Source organism: Brachyhypopomus gauderio, unplaced genomic scaffold, assembly GCF_052324685.1.
Source record: "Brachyhypopomus gauderio isolate BG-103 unplaced genomic scaffold, BGAUD_0.2 sc80, whole genome shotgun sequence".
NCBI classification, from domain to species: domain Eukaryota; kingdom Metazoa; phylum Chordata; class Actinopteri; order Gymnotiformes; family Hypopomidae; genus Brachyhypopomus; species Brachyhypopomus gauderio.
This window is the reverse complement of record NW_027506901.1, coordinates 516,370-533,911: the sequence shown is the minus strand read 5'-3', so window position 1 is coordinate 533,911 and position 17,542 is coordinate 516,370. Positions and strand designations below refer to the sequence as shown.

General features: G+C 43.8%; 2 protein-coding genes across 5 annotated transcripts in view; both read left to right on the top strand.

Moving 5' to 3' along the window:
• The window catches only part of LOC143492613 (uncharacterized), a 37,953-nt gene extending 21,326 nt beyond the window's left edge, over positions 1-16,627 (top strand). The window contains exons 8-11 of one of the 4 annotated variants that reach the window (XM_076990990.1): positions 13,662-13,724; positions 13,831-13,890; positions 13,983-14,105; positions 15,285-16,627. In XM_076990990.1, the coding sequence (XP_076847105.1) occupies positions 13,662-13,724; positions 13,831-13,890; positions 13,983-14,105; positions 15,285-15,571 (533 nt within the window). In that variant the 3' untranslated portion in view covers positions 15,572-16,627. Of the gene's footprint in view, positions 1-1,600; positions 3,725-3,804; positions 4,222-13,661; positions 13,725-13,830; positions 13,891-13,982; positions 14,106-15,284 lie in introns of those variants that run through there. The other 3 variants (XM_076990989.1, XM_076990991.1, XM_076990988.1) reach the window with 3 other exon arrangements.
• Positions 12,062-17,542, top strand: part of LOC143492614 (uncharacterized) — a 67,945-nt gene continuing 62,464 nt past the window's right edge. Inside the window, exons 1-4 of the mRNA XM_076990993.1 lie at positions 12,062-12,526; positions 12,690-12,773; positions 12,924-13,007; positions 13,269-13,352. Coding sequence (XP_076847108.1) covers positions 12,334-12,526; positions 12,690-12,773; positions 12,924-13,007; positions 13,269-13,352 — 445 coding nt within the window. The 5' untranslated portion in view covers positions 12,062-12,333. The remainder of the gene's footprint in view (positions 12,527-12,689; positions 12,774-12,923; positions 13,008-13,268; positions 13,353-17,542) is intronic.

The window sequence follows — 17,542 nt, the reverse complement described above, 5'->3', positions numbered from 1 at the left end:
TAAAGGTTTTTTATTTTCACAAAAACCTCGATTTCATTTTAGTTTTGTCTCATGTTTTTAGTTTTATTTACCTTTATATTACCGTTTTATACCTTTGTGACTCCGCGGTTTTTACATCTTACCGGTCGCTTCTTTCGTAGGTTGTTTCGCTTTGCTGTGCTAATGATAACAGCCATTGTTTACAGTGGTTGCTATGCTAATGCTAAGCACTATTGTTTTTGCTCGCCGCTTAACTCTTTAACCCGAGTCTTCTATGTTTTCATCCTGTTATTACTGATCACGCTTCATTCGAGTAAGTCTCTACTTTCTCGTTTGCTGTTTGTTTTCTTTGCACTTCGTCCTGCTGAGTGTTTATAGTGGTTGCTATGCTAATGCTAAGCGCTATTGTTTATGCTCGCTGTTTCGCCGCCTAACTCTTTAACCCAAGTCTTCTATGTTTTCATCCTGTTGTCATTGATCACACTTCACTCGACAGATACGATGCTGTTCTACACTCCTTACGAACTTCTGCAGCTCAATCGTAGGATTGTCCGCCTCCCTACGTCCATTGCTACTACATGTGCTGCCCTGGGTATAGCTCGCCGTAAACGTTACACTCACCGTGGCACCTCTTCCTCCAAACCTAAGGTCCATTATTCATCTGTACCTAGACCTGGATGCATTCCCACTATCTGGACTTCTAACCGGCTTTCATCTCATCATTCCCAGTTTACATCGTCCTCAGTACATTCCTCAGAACATCGTCCATCTGTTACTCCACGCTCCATTGACCACTCTGTGCTTCTAAAAGTTTTTCTGTCCACTGATCGGCATGTGCTACACTCTCCCATCTCATGTTCTAACACTAAACTTGCACTTCTAAATGTGCGTTCACTCAATAACAAGGCACCTCTTATAGCTGATGTCATCTTGGCCAATAATTTTGACTTCTTGTTCCTAACTAACACCTGGCAGCAGCATGGTGAATACCTCCAGCTTAATGAAGCAATACCTACTGGGTACCAGTACATTGACAAGCCACGGGCAGTTGGTCATGGTGGTGGACTTGCTGCTCTTTATCGGTCTGTGTTTAAGGTCATTTCAGTGCCTGTTAACCCGGTCTCATCGTTTGAATGCCTTGCCCTGAAAGTCTCTGGGTCCACACCTTTATTAGTGCTCCTGGTGTATCGACCCCCCAAATCAAACTTGGTATCCACTTTCTTGGCTGAATTTTCAGAGTTGCTCGCCACTCTCTACCCTTTTTACACTTCAATCTGCGTCTTAGGTGATTTTAATGTACATATTGCTGTGAATGGTGATCCCCACTCAACTAATCTTCTAAACTTGTTAAAGTGCTTTGACCTTACTCAGCATGTTGTCACTGCTACTCATAAGCATGGTCACATTTTAGACCTGGCTTGTTCCACCCCTCAGGTGTCTCTAGTTAACCTGCTTACTACTGACCCTCAGATCTCTGACCACAGTTTAATCTCCTTTGAACTAGCTGCTTCAGCTCAACTCAATAGAGGTCATCTGTCACGCAAAATATCCTTCAGGAGTATTAGGAATGTCTGTCCCTCTCATCTCATGAATACCATTGACTCTGTCCCTGTCCCACCAGCACCGGCCTCTGTTGAAGTCCTTACTAACCACTATACCAATACGGCTATGTCCGCCCTGGATCTTCATGCGCCGCTGCGTTCTCGTCAAGTCACCTTTCGCCACTCTGCCCCCTGGTACACCCCTGAGCTGAGGTTAAGGAAAGCTAAAGGACGACAACTTGAATGCCTCAGCAAAAAGTCTGGACTAACAGTTCATCTAGATGCTTACAACGACCATCTCCTTGTTTACAAAGCTGCCCTCAATAACGCTAAATCAGCTTATAACTCCACCAACATCAGAGACTGTCATGGCAATCCCAAAGCGATATTTTCCACAGTTAACAAGCTTTTAAGGCCTGCTAATAACTTTGCCCTCACTCCATCATCAATGCTGTGTAGCAAATTCATGACATTTTTTGAAGAGAAAATTAGGAACATTCATGCTGGCATAGCCCTCACAAACTCCTCTTCTGACCCTGTTCAACAAAGTCCTCCAGTCAGCTGTTGCTTTTCAACTTTCACTCCAGTGGATGCCACCACAGTAGTGATGTACATCAAGTCTGCAAAACCAACCTCCTGTGTTTTGGATCCTCTGCCTACATGCCTGGTTAAAGACTGTCTGTCCTCACTCTGTCCTCTCTTCACCAGGACTATTAACGCTTCCCTTGCCTCTGGCATTGTTCCCCCCTCACTGAAATTGGCTGCCATCACCCCTATCCTTAAGAAACCTGGTTTGGCTCCCGAGGACCTCAGTAATTACCATCCCATATCCAACCGCCCTTTTCTCAGTAAGCTGCTTGAGCGTGTGGTTGCCACTCAATTAAAGGACTATTTATCATCTAATAATCTATTTGAGCAGTTCCAGTCTGGGTTCAGGAGTAACCACAGCACTGAAACTGCTTTAGTCCGAGTGATGAACGATCTTCTATTAGCAGCCGATTCTGGACTAGTTAACATCTTGGTTCTACTTGACCTCACTGCAGCATTCGACACAGTTTGCCACTCTACACTGTTGTCCCGGCTGAAACTCTGGACTGGACTATCTGATACGGTGCTATCATGGTTTGAGTCGTACCTCTCTGACCGCCAGCAGTTTGTTTCCCTCAGCGGCTTTAGATCCACCTGCTCTGCTGTAACGTCTGGTGTACCTCAAGGCTCGGTCCTTGGCCCACTTCTTTTTATAATCTACCTCCTCCCCCTTGGTAATATCATTCGACAACATGGCCTCCAGTTCCACTGCTATGCTGACGACACCCAAATCTATGTCTGTTCCAAGCCCTCGGATCTTCAACCTCCTGGATCCTTGCTCAGCTGTCTCCATGATGTCAATTCCTGGATGGCAAAGAACTTTCTCAATCTAAATAATAGCAAGTCTGAGGCCATTCTCATTACCTCCTCACCCACTCTTCGGAAACTTGTTCAACCATCCATCTCAATTCCTGGATTCGTTACATCCACATCACCTACTGTCCGTAATCTGGGTGTTATCTTGGACTCAGCCCTCACATTGGAAGCCCATATCAATAACATTACTAAAACTGCTTTCTTCCATCTAAGAAACATCGCTAAACTCCACCCTTGACTCACTGACTCTGCAGCTGAAACTCTTGTTCATGCTTTTGTTATGAGTCGTCTGGACTACCGCAATGCTCTGTTGGCTGGACTGCCGGCCAGTAAAATCAAGAAGCTCCAGCATGTGCAGAATTCTGCTGCCAGGGTCCTAACACGGTCTAAAGCATCTGAGCACATCACCCCAAAACTGATATCGCTTCATTGGCTACCCATCCAATACCACATTCAGTACAAGACATTACTCTTGGTCTTCCGTTCACTACAGAACCTGGCCCCCCCTTACCTGTCCTCGCTAGTTTCACACTGTCCTGCACGTTCTCTCCGTTCCGCCGATGCTCACCTCTTGGTTGTTCCTCCAGTCCGGCTACAAGGGTTCGGTGAACGAGCCTTCAGCGTTGTTGGCCCAAAGCTTTGGAACTCGCTCCCCATTTCCCTGCGTTCCTGCACTTCACTCAAGACTTTCAAATCTGAACTGAAAACACTTCTGTTTCGGACTGATTTTAACATTTCTTAATTGTTTTGTATTATTTACTGCTGTACCTGACCTTTCTCCCATGTTATCTGTACAGTGTCCTTGGGTGTTTATGAAAGGCACTTTAAATAAAATTTATTATTATTATTATAAGTGTAAAAGATGTTTGTCTTATTTCAGGAATGTTTACAGCTCCTGTCAGAGGAGTCTACTACTTCAGGTTCACCAGTTCCTCAGAATGTACTAGTCATCATTCAGTGGTTTGTCTGTACAAGAACCAAGATAAGCTGCTGTACCTTCCTGAGTATAATGTCAATGGCAATGTCCGATACATCACTGGTGGCCTGACACTGCACCTGGAGCCTGGAGATTTAGTTAATATACGCTTACCACAAAGATATATGCTGAATGAAAGGGACACCAATCGAAACACTTTTAGTGGCTTCCTAATCTTTACTATGTGAGTTCTTTGGTTGATATTTTTGGTGTGAAGTCATCTTAAAACTTTAATACTGATCTTATTTTTGGCAATTTGTTTTCCATTCTGTACTTCTGGCTCAGAAAAGACAACATTTAAAATAAATGATCTGATCTGGTTGTATAATAAATGAAGTCTCATTATTTTAAATATGCAGATTACCACCTTCTGGTCTAATGGCAGATTTACTGTGTGATTCCAAGTTTAAATCCAAAGGTACAATCATAACAGAATCAAAACAAACTATAAAAACACTGGAAATATGTCTAATCATTTCCAAAATGTTTTCATGTTTGCTAATGTACTAAGAAAATAGACTTATGGCTAAATGTGTTACAGTGAAAGTGCAAAAAATATGTAAAGAACAGTCTGAGCACACTGTGTATTGGGAGAAATCTGTATGAATGGTGTTGAGAGCAGTGAGAGTGAATCAGTGCTGCACTAGGAACATGTAGAGGAGCTGGACGAACTCCAGGAGATGTACAGAGTGTTGGTGTCCACAGCCTCTTACTCAACCTCAGTGCACTGGGGAGGAGAGTGTGTGTGTGTGTGTGTGTGTGTGATAAGAGAATTGGTACAGTGAGGGGAGAGGGGTGTGTGAGAGAGAGAAGGTTAGAGGGGTGAACCACAAGGAGTGTCTCAGGGTCAGGGGGAGAACTTCTGTGAGGTGATGGAGAGGGCAGGGAGTTCCTGTACAGAAGGGAAGGAGAGAAGTAAATGGGCTTACATAGAGAAGAGAAGAGTTTCTAGTACTGAGCCCTGGGGCACACAGGGAGAGAGTCTACATGGATTGGATGTGAATCCTCTCCACGTTACCTGATAGATTCAACCGTCCAGATAGGATTGGAACCATTTGAATGAATGAATGTTCAATTTATATAGCGCCTTTCTAGGTACTCAAGGTCGCTTTACAATTTTAACACAGGTACAACTCTTACACTACCATTCACACACCGGCAAGAAGCGGCAGCCAATTGCGCACAGCGTATTTCTACCGGAAGCCACAGCCCCCTGGGGGACTGAATGGGGTGCAGGAAGGGGAGAGAGGACAGACCCTAGTGGCAGAGCACCATCCACCACTGGACATACAAGCACACACATTCATGCACAGACACTCAGACAACTGCTTTTATTGGACATGAAGACACACAGACACACTCAGGAACAATTTGTCAGGGAATCAGGGAATGCCAATTTACCTAACCTCCATGTCTTTGGACTGTGGGAGGAAACCCACGCAGACACGGGGAGAACATGGAAACTCCACTCAGATAGGGACTTGAACCCAAGACCCCAGTGCTGAGAGGCAAACATGCTAACCACCAAGCCACCGTGTTGCCCGATTTCAATGCAGATCCAGTCACACCAAGCCTGGAGAGAACAGAGAGGATGATGGTTTAATATGTCAAAGGAGCCAAAGGTCCAGAAGAACAAAGACAAAAGACTGAAACATGATCTTCATTCCAGATAAAAAAAATGACACACTCCCATTGTATGACACACTCCCAACCCCAACGAACTTGCAAAGGTGGGGCCTGAGAGAGGACCCATTGTGCAGGCTTTGCCAGAGATGGGCACCATGGCACACATCCTCTCTGGGTGTAAAACAGCACTAACCCAAGGAAGGTACAGGTGGCGCCACGACAAGGTGCTCATGACACTGGCTAACACCTTAGAGCAGGAGAGGAAAAAGAAATGTCAACCTCTGCGGAAAACGACAGCAATCCAGTTTGTAAGGGAGGGGGAAAAGCCACCAACCACAGCAATAACAAGAACTAGTCTGCTACAAAAGGCCCAGGCATGGGAAATGAAGGTCGACCTTGGAGGAAGGCTGAAGTTCCCCCAGGTTGTTCAGACAACCCTTAGACCGGAAATGGTACTGTGGTCGGAAGACGCAAAAAAGATCATCCTCATTGAACTTACAGTCCCATGGGAGGAGGGGTGTGAACAGATCTATGAAAGAAAGAGAGCCAAATACCAAGACCTACTGCATGATTGCAGGGGGAAGGGATTGCAGGCATGGCTTTTCCCAGTCGATGTCGGCTGTAGAGGATTCCCGGCTCAGTCATTGTGGAAAATGCTTACAGCCATTGGAATGACAGGGAAGGAGAGAAAGGCAGCAGCTCGCAGGATGGGGGAGGCAGCAGAGAGGGCCTCTTGCTGGTTATGGAGTAGGAGAGAGGAGTTCGGCTGGAAGCCAGGAGGAGGAGATGGGCAGTGACTTGGCCACCACTGCCGGCCCGCCATCGGGAGGGTGTTGTGGATAAGGGTGGAAACGCCCAGTGAACGATGGGTACCACCAGATGACATCAAATCCTCCTGGCCAAGGCTTCACTCACGTAAAGCGAGTGAAGGCAAAGCATCGTCAGATGTATTTGTAATATAAAAGTGATTTTATTTAGTTCAGCACACACTTAAGAGCTCCAAACCTCCTTGGGAAGGAACACCTGTGTTTCAGGAGCTTTGAGAAATGGTTTTTCAAATCTGAGCAGCTACACACAAGACACAATTATACCAGACGATATACTCACCTTGACCAGAGCCAGGTCTTCTCTATCAGACTGTAACGCGTTACTCCGCCCCCCCCTCATTTACTTACGTTTATTCGCCGGTTTTAGTGTTTTGCACCGCCTTGTTCCAGCCCTTGGTATTATGGGTCTCACCTGTACCTCATTGTTGTTTAAATAAGTGGGTATTTAAATCCTTAGTTAGGACACGGTCTTTGGCGATCGTTGTTTCATGCCCTCCGCGTTTCCAGGTTGTCCAGTGCCGTCTGTCAGTGCTCTAGATTTTAGTCGATTCACTTTAGTCTTCGTTTTAGTCTTTATCAGTCTGTTCTGTCTTTGGTTATTACAAGTTATGTTGTTATGGTTATCGTGTATTTGTCTCCTTCGGGGTTGGCCGTTGCCTTTGGGGAAACGTTGTTCTTCTAGTTCGCAACCCTGTTAGTTTTGGTCGTTGTCCGTGTTTGTTCTTTTGATTTCCCTGTCTGTCAATGTTTTTATATTAAGGTTCATGTCCGCGTGTGTTCTAATTTTGAGTTACGTGGTCAAAGTCCTATGTAGCTGAATACTTAAAGTTTCGTTTGTCTTTTCTAAATCTAGGCATTTACTCCCTTTCACACACGAATTATCAAAGACTACTGACGTGGTTGTTTCTAATGTCTTGTTGATCTGGTCACCGTTTAAAGAGTTGTTACTACCCATAATGTTATGTGGTTTATTTAAATGCCTCGGTGATCTAGTTGTCACGTAAAGAGTGTTACTGCCCATGTTGCATGTGTTATGTACTGTCGGTGATCTAGTCGTCACGTAAAGAGTGTTACTGCCCAGGTTGCATGTGTTATGTACTGTCGGTGATCTAGTCGTCACGTAAAGAGTGTTACTGCCCAGGTTGCATGTGTTATGTACTGTCGGTGATCTAGTCGTCACGTAAAGAGTGTTACTGGCCATGTTACATGCATTATGTACTGCCTCGTTCATTAAGTCACCATGTTAAGAGATGTCATTGTTCTGTCTTAATATTGTTATATTGAGGTATTAGTGAGGTGATGTAATCCCAGTGTTTCATGGTCTGTCCAGAATGCCTCGTCGGTCTCGTCACCGTGTCGGGAGTTTGTCAATTGGTCATCTGTCTTTGGATTCTAAATTAAATATACAGTCTACTGCAAATGCAACCCTGGTCTCTACGCGTTTGTGTCCTACTTTACCCAAGTCCACAACAGAATCGTTACAGAACGATCGCCCTTTAAATGGACACAGCGAGAGACCCAATACTGATTTGACAGACACTCCGGTAATAAGTGCGCCATGCCTATTGTTCTCTCGGCGTGACCCCCCTAAGATATATAATGGAGAGGGGACGGTTGAGGACTTTGTTTTTCAAAGTAGATTGTTTTTTCAATTTTTGTTATGTTCTCCTCCTCCGGAACATGTTAAAATTCAGTTTTTGTGCCAGTTTCTCACCGGAAAGGCGTTGGTTTGGGCTAAAAAGACACTCGGTACAAAATTGGATGAGAAGGGGACCGGGTTTTCTTTAGAGGACTTTTTTATTTTGATGTTTAAACGTTTTTCTCTATATCCAATGGTAGTGGGGGAGTTCAGGAATAGATCTTTCATGGCCAACACAGATGATCCACTCATTCATGTTAAAAGTTTGATGACTTTACGAAGAAAGATAGAGGCAGCTCTTCGGCCTGCTCCCTCAATACCAACCCAGTTTCTCCAGGAGGCTCTGCATACCGAAGCTACTGCTCAGGCCTCCACGCTCCCTGGCGTCCCTCAGGCCTCCACGCTCCCTGGCGTCCCTCAGGCCTCCACGCTCCCTGGCGTCCCTCAGGCCTCCACGCTCCCTGGCGTCCCTCAGGCCTCCACGCTCCCTGGCGTCCCTCAGGCCTCCACGCTCCCTGGCGTCCCTCAGGCCTCCACGCTCCCTGGCGTCCCTCAGGCCTCCACGCTCCCTGGCGTCCCTCAGGCCTCCACGCTCCCTGGCGTCTCGTTGGCCCCGATGCCTCTGGACATCTCCTTGGCCACCAGGCCACTCTGTAATGTTCCTTTGGACGCGCCTGCTGATGACGCTCTCCCGGCGGCCGTGCTTACTGATGCTATGTCTCTGGCAGCAACGCCCTCTAGTGAGGTCATCATGACTGTTGCGTTTCCTAGCGATGCCACCCTGGTTGAAACACTCCCTGGCCCTCCTGCTATCACAGGGCCTCCTATACCTCCAGCTGTCTCCTCGGTAGCAATGCCCCCCAACAACGCTGTCTCTGGGCTGGTTTCGGCTCAGAGGGCTTTGGAGAGGCCTGTGCTGCATACACCTGCACTTCAGAGGGAGTTATCTGTCGCTCCCGCGACCCGGGAATGGTCGCTTCCGTCTTCTGCTCCCCAGTCTTCTGGATTACTCCCTGACCCTGTTACCCAGGAAGGATCTGCTGATAACATCGAGAGGTTCACCCAGACTGTCCCTTTGGATCTAGGAGATCAGAGTTCCATAGGCACAGAGACGAAACCGGCATCAGTGTTGAAGACAGTAACTGACTTCATTGCATGCATGGACTCTAAGACTATGCCTATGTTTTTGGCACCATCCCCTGGTTATGTACTTGTCCCTGTTTCTATTGTGTTGCCTCCTGTTGGAATGTTTAGTTCTAATGTTACAATGTGGGTTCCTCGTGTTGTTGTTAATTTGGTTCCAGTTCCTATGTCTGTTGTTCTTAGTGTGATTATGTCTGTGTTGGAATTGTCTTCTGCCCCTGGGTTTTTCTCTTCTGTTTCTCCTACTGTGCCCATTCCAACATGCCACCAGGGTTCTCCGCAACAGGTACCCTTGCCTCAGTCAATTTCCAGGGTCGCATCGGTCCCCTTAGTTCCTCTGCCTTCTGGGTCTTCTAATTACCCGTGCTCTGCTCGAGGTCCGGTTGTGTCTTCTGGTGTAGACGCTGGGCCTGATTGTGGATTCTCTACAGGGCCTTTTGTCTCTGGCTCTCTCAGTTTTGTGACCCCTGGTTCGGTTAGTCCTGATGGTGATCTCGTCCCGTTGGTTGTTCCTGGCCCCGCCTCTGCCTGTTCCTCTCGTATGGGGTGGTCGTGTGTTGAGTCTGAGTCCGTGCCTACGTCTTCTCCTGGTTGTTCTGATTTTGTTCCCCTTTCTTCTGTTTCGGCTTCAGTGGCTCCGGTCGCATCACGTGCCTCCTCTTTAGGTTTTTCAGCTGCTACATTATCTTCAGGATTCCCTATTCGGCCTCCTTAGTTTCGGGAAATGGTTTTGGTTTGGATCGTGCGTGCCCCGGAGTGGCACGCGTAGGAGGGGGGTTCTGTAACGCGTTACTCCGCCCCCCCCTCATTTACTTACGTTTATTCGCCGGTTTTAGTGTTTTGCACCGCCTTGTTCCAGCCCTTGGTATTATGGGTCTCACCTGTACCTCATTGTTGTTTAAATAAGTGGGTATTTAAATCCTTAGTTAGGACACGGTCTTTGGCGATCGTTGTTTCATGCCCTCCGCGTTTCCAGGTTGTCCAGTGCCGTCTGTCAGTGCTCTAGATTTTAGTCGATTCACTTTAGTCTTCGTTTTAGTCTTTATCAGTCTGTTCTGTCTTTGGTTATTACAAGTTATGTTGTTATGGTTATCGTGTATTTGTCTCCTTCGGGGTTGGCCGTTGCCTTTGGGGAAACGTTGTTCTTCTAGTTCGCAACCCTGTTAGTTTTGGTCGTTGTCCGTGTTTGTTCTTTTGATTTCCCTGTCTGTCAATGTTTTTATATTAAGGTTCATGTCCGCGTGTGTTCTAATTTTGAGTTACGTGGTCAAAGTCCTATGTAGCTGAATACTTAAAGTTTCGTTTGTCTTTTCTAAATCTAGGCATTTACTCCCTTTCACACACGAATTATCAAAGACTACTGACGTGGTTGTTTCTAATGTCTTGTTGATCTGGTCACCGTTTAAAGAGTTGTTACTACCCATAATGTTATGTGGTTTATTTAAATGCCTCGGTGATCTAGTTGTCACGTAAAGAGTGTTACTGCCCATGTTGCATGTGTTATGTACTGTCGGTGATCTAGTCGTCACGTAAAGAGTGTTACTGCCCAGGTTGCATGTGTTATGTACTGTCGGTGATCTAGTCGTCACGTAAAGAGTGTTACTGCCCAGGTTGCATGTGTTATGTACTGTCGGTGATCTAGTCGTCACGTAAAGAGTGTTACTGGCCATGTTACATGCATTATGTACTGCCTCGTTCATTAAGTCACCATGTTAAGAGATGTCATTGTTCTGTCTTAATATTGTTATATTGAGGTATTAGTGAGGTGATGTAATCCCAGTGTTTCATGGTCTGTCCAGAATGCCTCGTCGGTCTCGTCACCGTGTCGGGAGTTTGTCAATTGGTCATCTGTCTTTGGATTCTAAATTAAATATACAGTCTACTGCAAATGCAACCCTGGTCTCTACGCGTTTGTGTCCTACTTTACCCAAGTCCACAACAGAATCGTTACACAGACTCAGATCAGCCTTCTTTAACATGTCACTCACATCACTCTACTTATATCACTGTTATGGAGGATTACACTGTAGTACAGGCTCATTTTTAGAGTCCAGAGTTGGTCATAAAAACAGCACCGTCAGTACTGAACACACAGCACGGCTTGTTTAGGTGAGTGGGTTCACTGGACCATTTCCTGGATGTAGTTCTCTCTGGGTAAACATATCCTTCTCAACCTGGACAGGTTGTTCATTAGTCTGTTAGCTGGATCAGGTGTAAACATGGGAAGTTCTGATATGTGTAGCAGACTGAGAACCACTGGGATGAATCATCAAAACATAAGAACACGTTAGTAATAATGAGAGTGTTGAGTGTGGACTTCCACTGTACTAGACCATCTATTATCCCCTGATCCTTCTGATCTTGTGCAGGTATCGTTGGTATTGGTGCAGTTATTGGTGGTGGTGTGTTGAACGCTTGCATAATTGCACTATGTATTATGTAACAAGAAATGTGGTCGTCTTGAGCAACAGTACGTTAACACTGACCTGTGAAATTAGTTGGTATGAAGTTGTGATGCAGATAAGATTCCTCATCTCATCATTGTCAGAGCAGCACAAAGATTGCTCAATACAACCATGAAATGAAACACAGAACACATCTGAAAATCATTCACATAAATTATTGACCAATTACGATTCAATTATAACAATTATTGTTATCTCTGATGTTCTCATTTATTAGAATGTTTTGGAAATCGTTGAAGCCTTTGAAATTATTCACATACATTTAATAACACCCAAGATACAATTTTGCAATCAAGATAACTGACACAGCATTTAGATAAACCTCATGCTGATAACATACTGAATTTTAGAGGAAAAGAGGAAAGGTTACACAAAGGTGTTTCATAAACATAAATGATGTTGATGCTTCACAACATAATTGCAAGTGTACTGCAGAGGGTTAGATTCATAGCTTAATGAGACTTATGGATGTTACTAAACCTTCTGCAAAGAAAGAAGACATTTGAAGACCAGTGACCTCCTAGAAGCTGCAGGATCAAACAGGTGGACTCTTCCACTTCAGGGTTCCTCCTGTAGGAAAGCAAATGTGGTAAGAAGCATCACTGCCTTATTTGGCAGTGTAACAAAGGAGGAAGTGTGAGTGGCCTCATCATGGTAAGATCTGAGAACTGCTCATCTCAGTAGGTGTATAAGAAGAGCAGTTTATCTCCACACACTGAGAGAGGTGGTCAAGATGAAGAGAAGTGTTGTTGTAACTCTACTGCTGCTGGTCCACAACAGCCTGCAGGAAGCTGAAAGTGCTGAAGCTTCAAATCCAACAAACCTCCATACTGAGTTGAAGCAGCTTAAAGACACTATGTACCAGCAAGGAACCGCTCTGGTGGAGCTGAAGACGGAGATGAAATACGTGCAGCAGGAAAACACGGGTAAGAGTGATTTGGTGCTTTTTCTGTTTGGATGTTCAGATATATAACAACAGTAACTATTCACCAAATAAAGATTTTGATATTTTTTGGTTTTCCAATTTTGTATTTAACAACTGAAACATTTGAGTTCATGGTTTGAGTTCAATGATCAATTCTTTGCCAGCCCTGAAGAGCAAAATTGCCCATCAGATCAAACAGGCCAAACAAATGGAGAATAAACTGGAGATCTTGAATAAAGAGATTTCAGGTAATGGAATTAGGTGTTCATGGACAGAGCTTATCTAACAAAAAACACAACATGGGGTGTAGATTATACAAATGTACATGTTGCTTTTATAAAACATTTAAATATTTGGTGAGTTTTCCCCAGTAAACAGATTTGTTTTCCTTCTTTCAGCACAGACAGCTGAGATGTCTGCTGTGAAGGACAGATTAGCAGCCTCTGAAGGTGAAGTTAAAAGGCTGAAGAAACAGAACACAGGTAAATAAATATGATTGTCATGCCTCAGTCAACACTCAGCCAAGAATCCACCAATCACACCTCACGGCCACGCCCCCTTACCAATCACCTGCTTATTAATTATCACCTACACCTGCTCCTTCTTAATTTCCTCCCTATTTATCTCTTCTACTCTAGTGTCCCCACAGCTGTGAGCAGAGTGGTTCTGTTGGGCATTTTTATAAAACGTTTAAATATTTGGTGAGTTTTCCCCAGTAAACAGATTTGTTTTCATTCTTTCAGCACAGACAGCTGAGATGTCTGCTGTAAAGGACAGGTTAGCAGCATCTGAAGGTGAAGTTAAAAGCCTGAAGAAACAGAACACAGGTAAATAAATACGATTGTCATGCCTCAGTCAACACTCAGCCAGGAATCCACCAATCACACCTCACGGCCACGCCCCCTTACCAATCACCTGCTTATTATCACCTACACCTGCTCTTTCTTAATTTCCTCCCTATTTATCTCTTCTACTCTAGTGTCCCCACAGCTGTGGGCAGAGTGGTTCTGTTGGGCATTTTACCAACACTGCTCTGTTCTACCTGTCTGTGAGAGTCCCCTTTATGTGTTTTGTTATTATTACCATATAATTCACATGTTAATATTTTTGGTTTCTCATTATGGCTTCATGAACAGCAACAAAGACTGCACTAGACGCCAGTAAGAATCAAGTAATGATACTGAAGAAAACAAGTGCAGGTAAATAAGCACAGATCCAACCTGACACTGACGACTGCAGGACTCCCTACAGCATACAAACTCACCCTCATGTTCACTTATCATCCTCAATTATGTTCCTCAACAGCCCTTAATGCCAGACTGGCTACTAGTGAAAGTGATGTGGAAAGCCTAAAGAAAGACATAGGTAAACTTTAAACCCCTCACTGGTGAACCCACTAGGAGAAGAGTTGTACAAGTCCATGTGTTCTGTGTCACTGATGGTGTTGGACTCTGTAGACAGACCCAAGGTGGCGTTCTCAGCGGCTGATGTTGCAAGTTTGGGATCTTTGAACAGCATCACCAATCTGGTCTACTCTCAAGTCATCACAAATGTTGGAGGAGCTTACAGCCCAAAAACAGGTACTCACAACATGTCTAATTAATATGCGAGAAATAAGTTAACTAGTCAGGGGGCCCCTACAGTGGGCTACAGTGGGAGGGGCCCAAGGCAATTGCCTAGCAATGCCTCTATGCAAAGACCGCCTCTGGATGCAGCCATGGCACTGGAAAACACTGCAGTCAGGCTGGAGTAATAATTCAACTGTGCAGTATTTCTGGAGTAATAATTCATCAGTGCAGTATTTCTGGAGTAATAATTCAACATTCCAGTGTTTCTGGACTAATATTTATAAAGAGCAGTTTTTCTAGAGTATATGGCTGGTTCATATACAGAAAGACAATCCAAAACCAGGTGTTCATCTCAACATGGATGGACAGAAACACAGCAAACAGAACAGACGATTATAGCAAAGAACAGAAACTGACAGATTATGACAAAAGACGTAAAACAACAATGTGGAAACACATAGTAAACCACACAGATGAGTGGGAAGAACAGACTTTAAACAGACGAGTGGAAAGACCAGACTTTAATCAGACTAGTGGGAAAACACAAAACAGGTGACGTTAAGAATCAGAACTGGAAGGAATTATGGGATTGGAAGGTGTGGTTAGCAGTGTGGGGTTCTGGGAAGTGGAGTTTGGGTCATGACATGCAGACATGAGTTGTGAGTATGTTATTTACTCAGTTACACTAAAAACCAGTGAAGTATGGTATGTATGGTGTTGATTAACTGCCACTAGTCAAGAACACATTTTTGAATATGAAAGCATGATTCACACACCACGCACACGTGTCCATCTTTCAGTCATATTTACTCTGTTCTCGCTCAGATTCCCTCTGCACCGCTGCAAACATCCTCGTGTGCTGGCTCACTGACAAGTTGTCAGCCAATCAGGAAAAATGATTGGATTTTGACCAATGAAATTGTTCTCTCTGCTCCTCATTGGTTAATGACTCTAGAAAATTACTGAACGCATTCGTTTATGCCTGGGGAAAGAATCACACTCTCCTCTTAAAAAAGAAAATAAACAGATAAATGTTCTCTAGACTACTGGCAGTAAATTATCATTTTAGGCAGATTTTCTAGCAGTTGACTATGAATCAACTTCATGATTCAGTTAATTTGCACATTCTGCAGTTAATGGTTCATTATGATATTATGTGGAAAAGTACCTGATTTGTGTGCCTTATTTCAGGAATGTTGACCGCTCCAGTCAGAGGAGTCTACTACGTCAGGTTCACCACCTGTTTAGGGAGCTACTATACAGGTGTTCAATTGTATAAGAACAATGAGAAGCTGCTCTTCTTATATGAATATGGTTTTACTGACCATGGTAATGAACACAGATACATTGCTGGTGGTCTTACCCTGCAGCTGCAGAAAGGAGATGTTGTTAACACTCGTTTACCTGCCTCCTATAAGTTGTCTCCGTGTGGTTTCAAGGGCAACACTTTTAGTGGACACCTCATCTTTACTAATTGATTGTGAGTTTGTCAAATGTTATTTTTGATTGGATTTTTATACTGATCTTACATTTTGCAATCTATTATTTTTTGCTTTTACATTGAAATTACAACTATTGTTACTACCGATGTTGCATAATCCTGTTGCATTATAAACAAAGAGTCATTATTCTATGCATATTACCACCTGGCCCATTAGCAGAAGTTTACAGTGCTGTATTATAATAGCTGATTAAATATATCAGGCTAAATAGTTGGTTTGTCTGCTATATAGCTAACTCTGTTAGCATGCGCGGTACTGTTTTGAGGAGCTGTTTGATCATTGTAGTATGATCAGCGCTTTCTCATTGACTACTGCAGCTCACACTTGTCCTCTCTGCACAACAAAATACATTTACATTTATGGCATTTGGCAGTCGCCCTTATCCAGAGCGACTTACATTTTTATCTCATTTTTTATACAATTGAGCAGTTGAGGGTTAGGTGCCTTTCTCAGGGGCACCTCAGTCATGGCCTCAGGTCTGGGGATCGAACCCACGATCCTCCGGTCACAAGACCAGATCCCTACCACCAGGCCATGACTGCCCTAAATATAACCTGCCCTAAAATAAACATAAACAATTGACAAATATGGCACATTTACATTTTTTTACAGTGCACATACACTATGGTGCAGGGGTGGGCACTTAATTTTTCCAAGGGGCCACATGAGAAACTAGAACGTTTTTAGAGGGCCAGACTAATATACTTGGCTCTGCACTATACAATTATACTGTATACACCATACATACTGTATCTTATCCCACTACAGACCCATCTCGTCCATTACACACACCATTTCAGTTACTTCCATTAGGAAGGAGATATGAAGTCCCAATGGCTCGGAAGAATGTGTATAGAAGATCTTTTGTTCCTTCTGCAATTACAATTCTGAACTCAATAGTATTTTAACCTTTATAAGTGGTATATTGTATAAGATGGATTTTTGTTGTGATTTTGTGTATATTTGTGATCTGTAAAGTCATGTCAAAGATGAATTTCTGTCTTCAGACAGACAATAAAGACTTCTTATCTTCTTATTTGTCATTTGCACATCATGTCAGGACATAACATGCATTGAAATGCTTTGGGTGAGGCTCAGAATAGTTCTACAGCGGGCAGTGCCGTTTCAAGGTATTTGGGGGCCCCAAGCAAAGACACCAACCGGGGCCCCCCCAACCTCCACACCAGAAATCTCATGCCCAAACCCCCCTCCGGCCAAAAAAAAAACACATATCTGGCCGCAGTCCACCTTCAAGAACCACAGCATATACACCTCAAACTAACTACTTTACAAATTTACTACTTGTAGCTGAACATAGCAGATTTAAGTATGGGATTACCCGGGACGTATATATTGTTTTTAGCCTACCTGCTGCTAAATTACACCATTTGTACAGGTAGGCCTAATTTATCCAGTGTAAATCATCATCTTGTGTTTTTTTTAGGGGTGGGCATAGATTAATTTTTTAAATCTAGATTAATCTCACTGAAATCTTGAAATTAATCTAGATTAATCTATATTAAAATGGCTCATATGTGTGCTACCCAAGTAATAACTAAAAGTCAGCTTTTGAGATAGGGTTTCTTAATACAGAGGGTGCATTAGACCAGGGGCTCATCTCCTGTTTCCAAAATGCATCAATGACTGCTTGAGGAAGCTGTTCTACTTTGATACTTGAAGAAAAAAACATACTCAATAAAATGTAGGCTACTCGTGTTCAACGGTTTATTCAGTTAAACATGAATTTGTAAGCCTACATACTGTACATTAAAAGGGGTTGATAACATGTTTATTCAGCTAAACATGATATTTGAAATGTAAGCCAACATTTAGTACATTTAATCTCACGGACATAATTTGGGGGGGACTTTTTCAAAAGCCGGTTTGGTCCTCTGAAGTTTTAACGGTTAAAAATAAATATTTAAATAGCGACGAATCTAGCGCTAG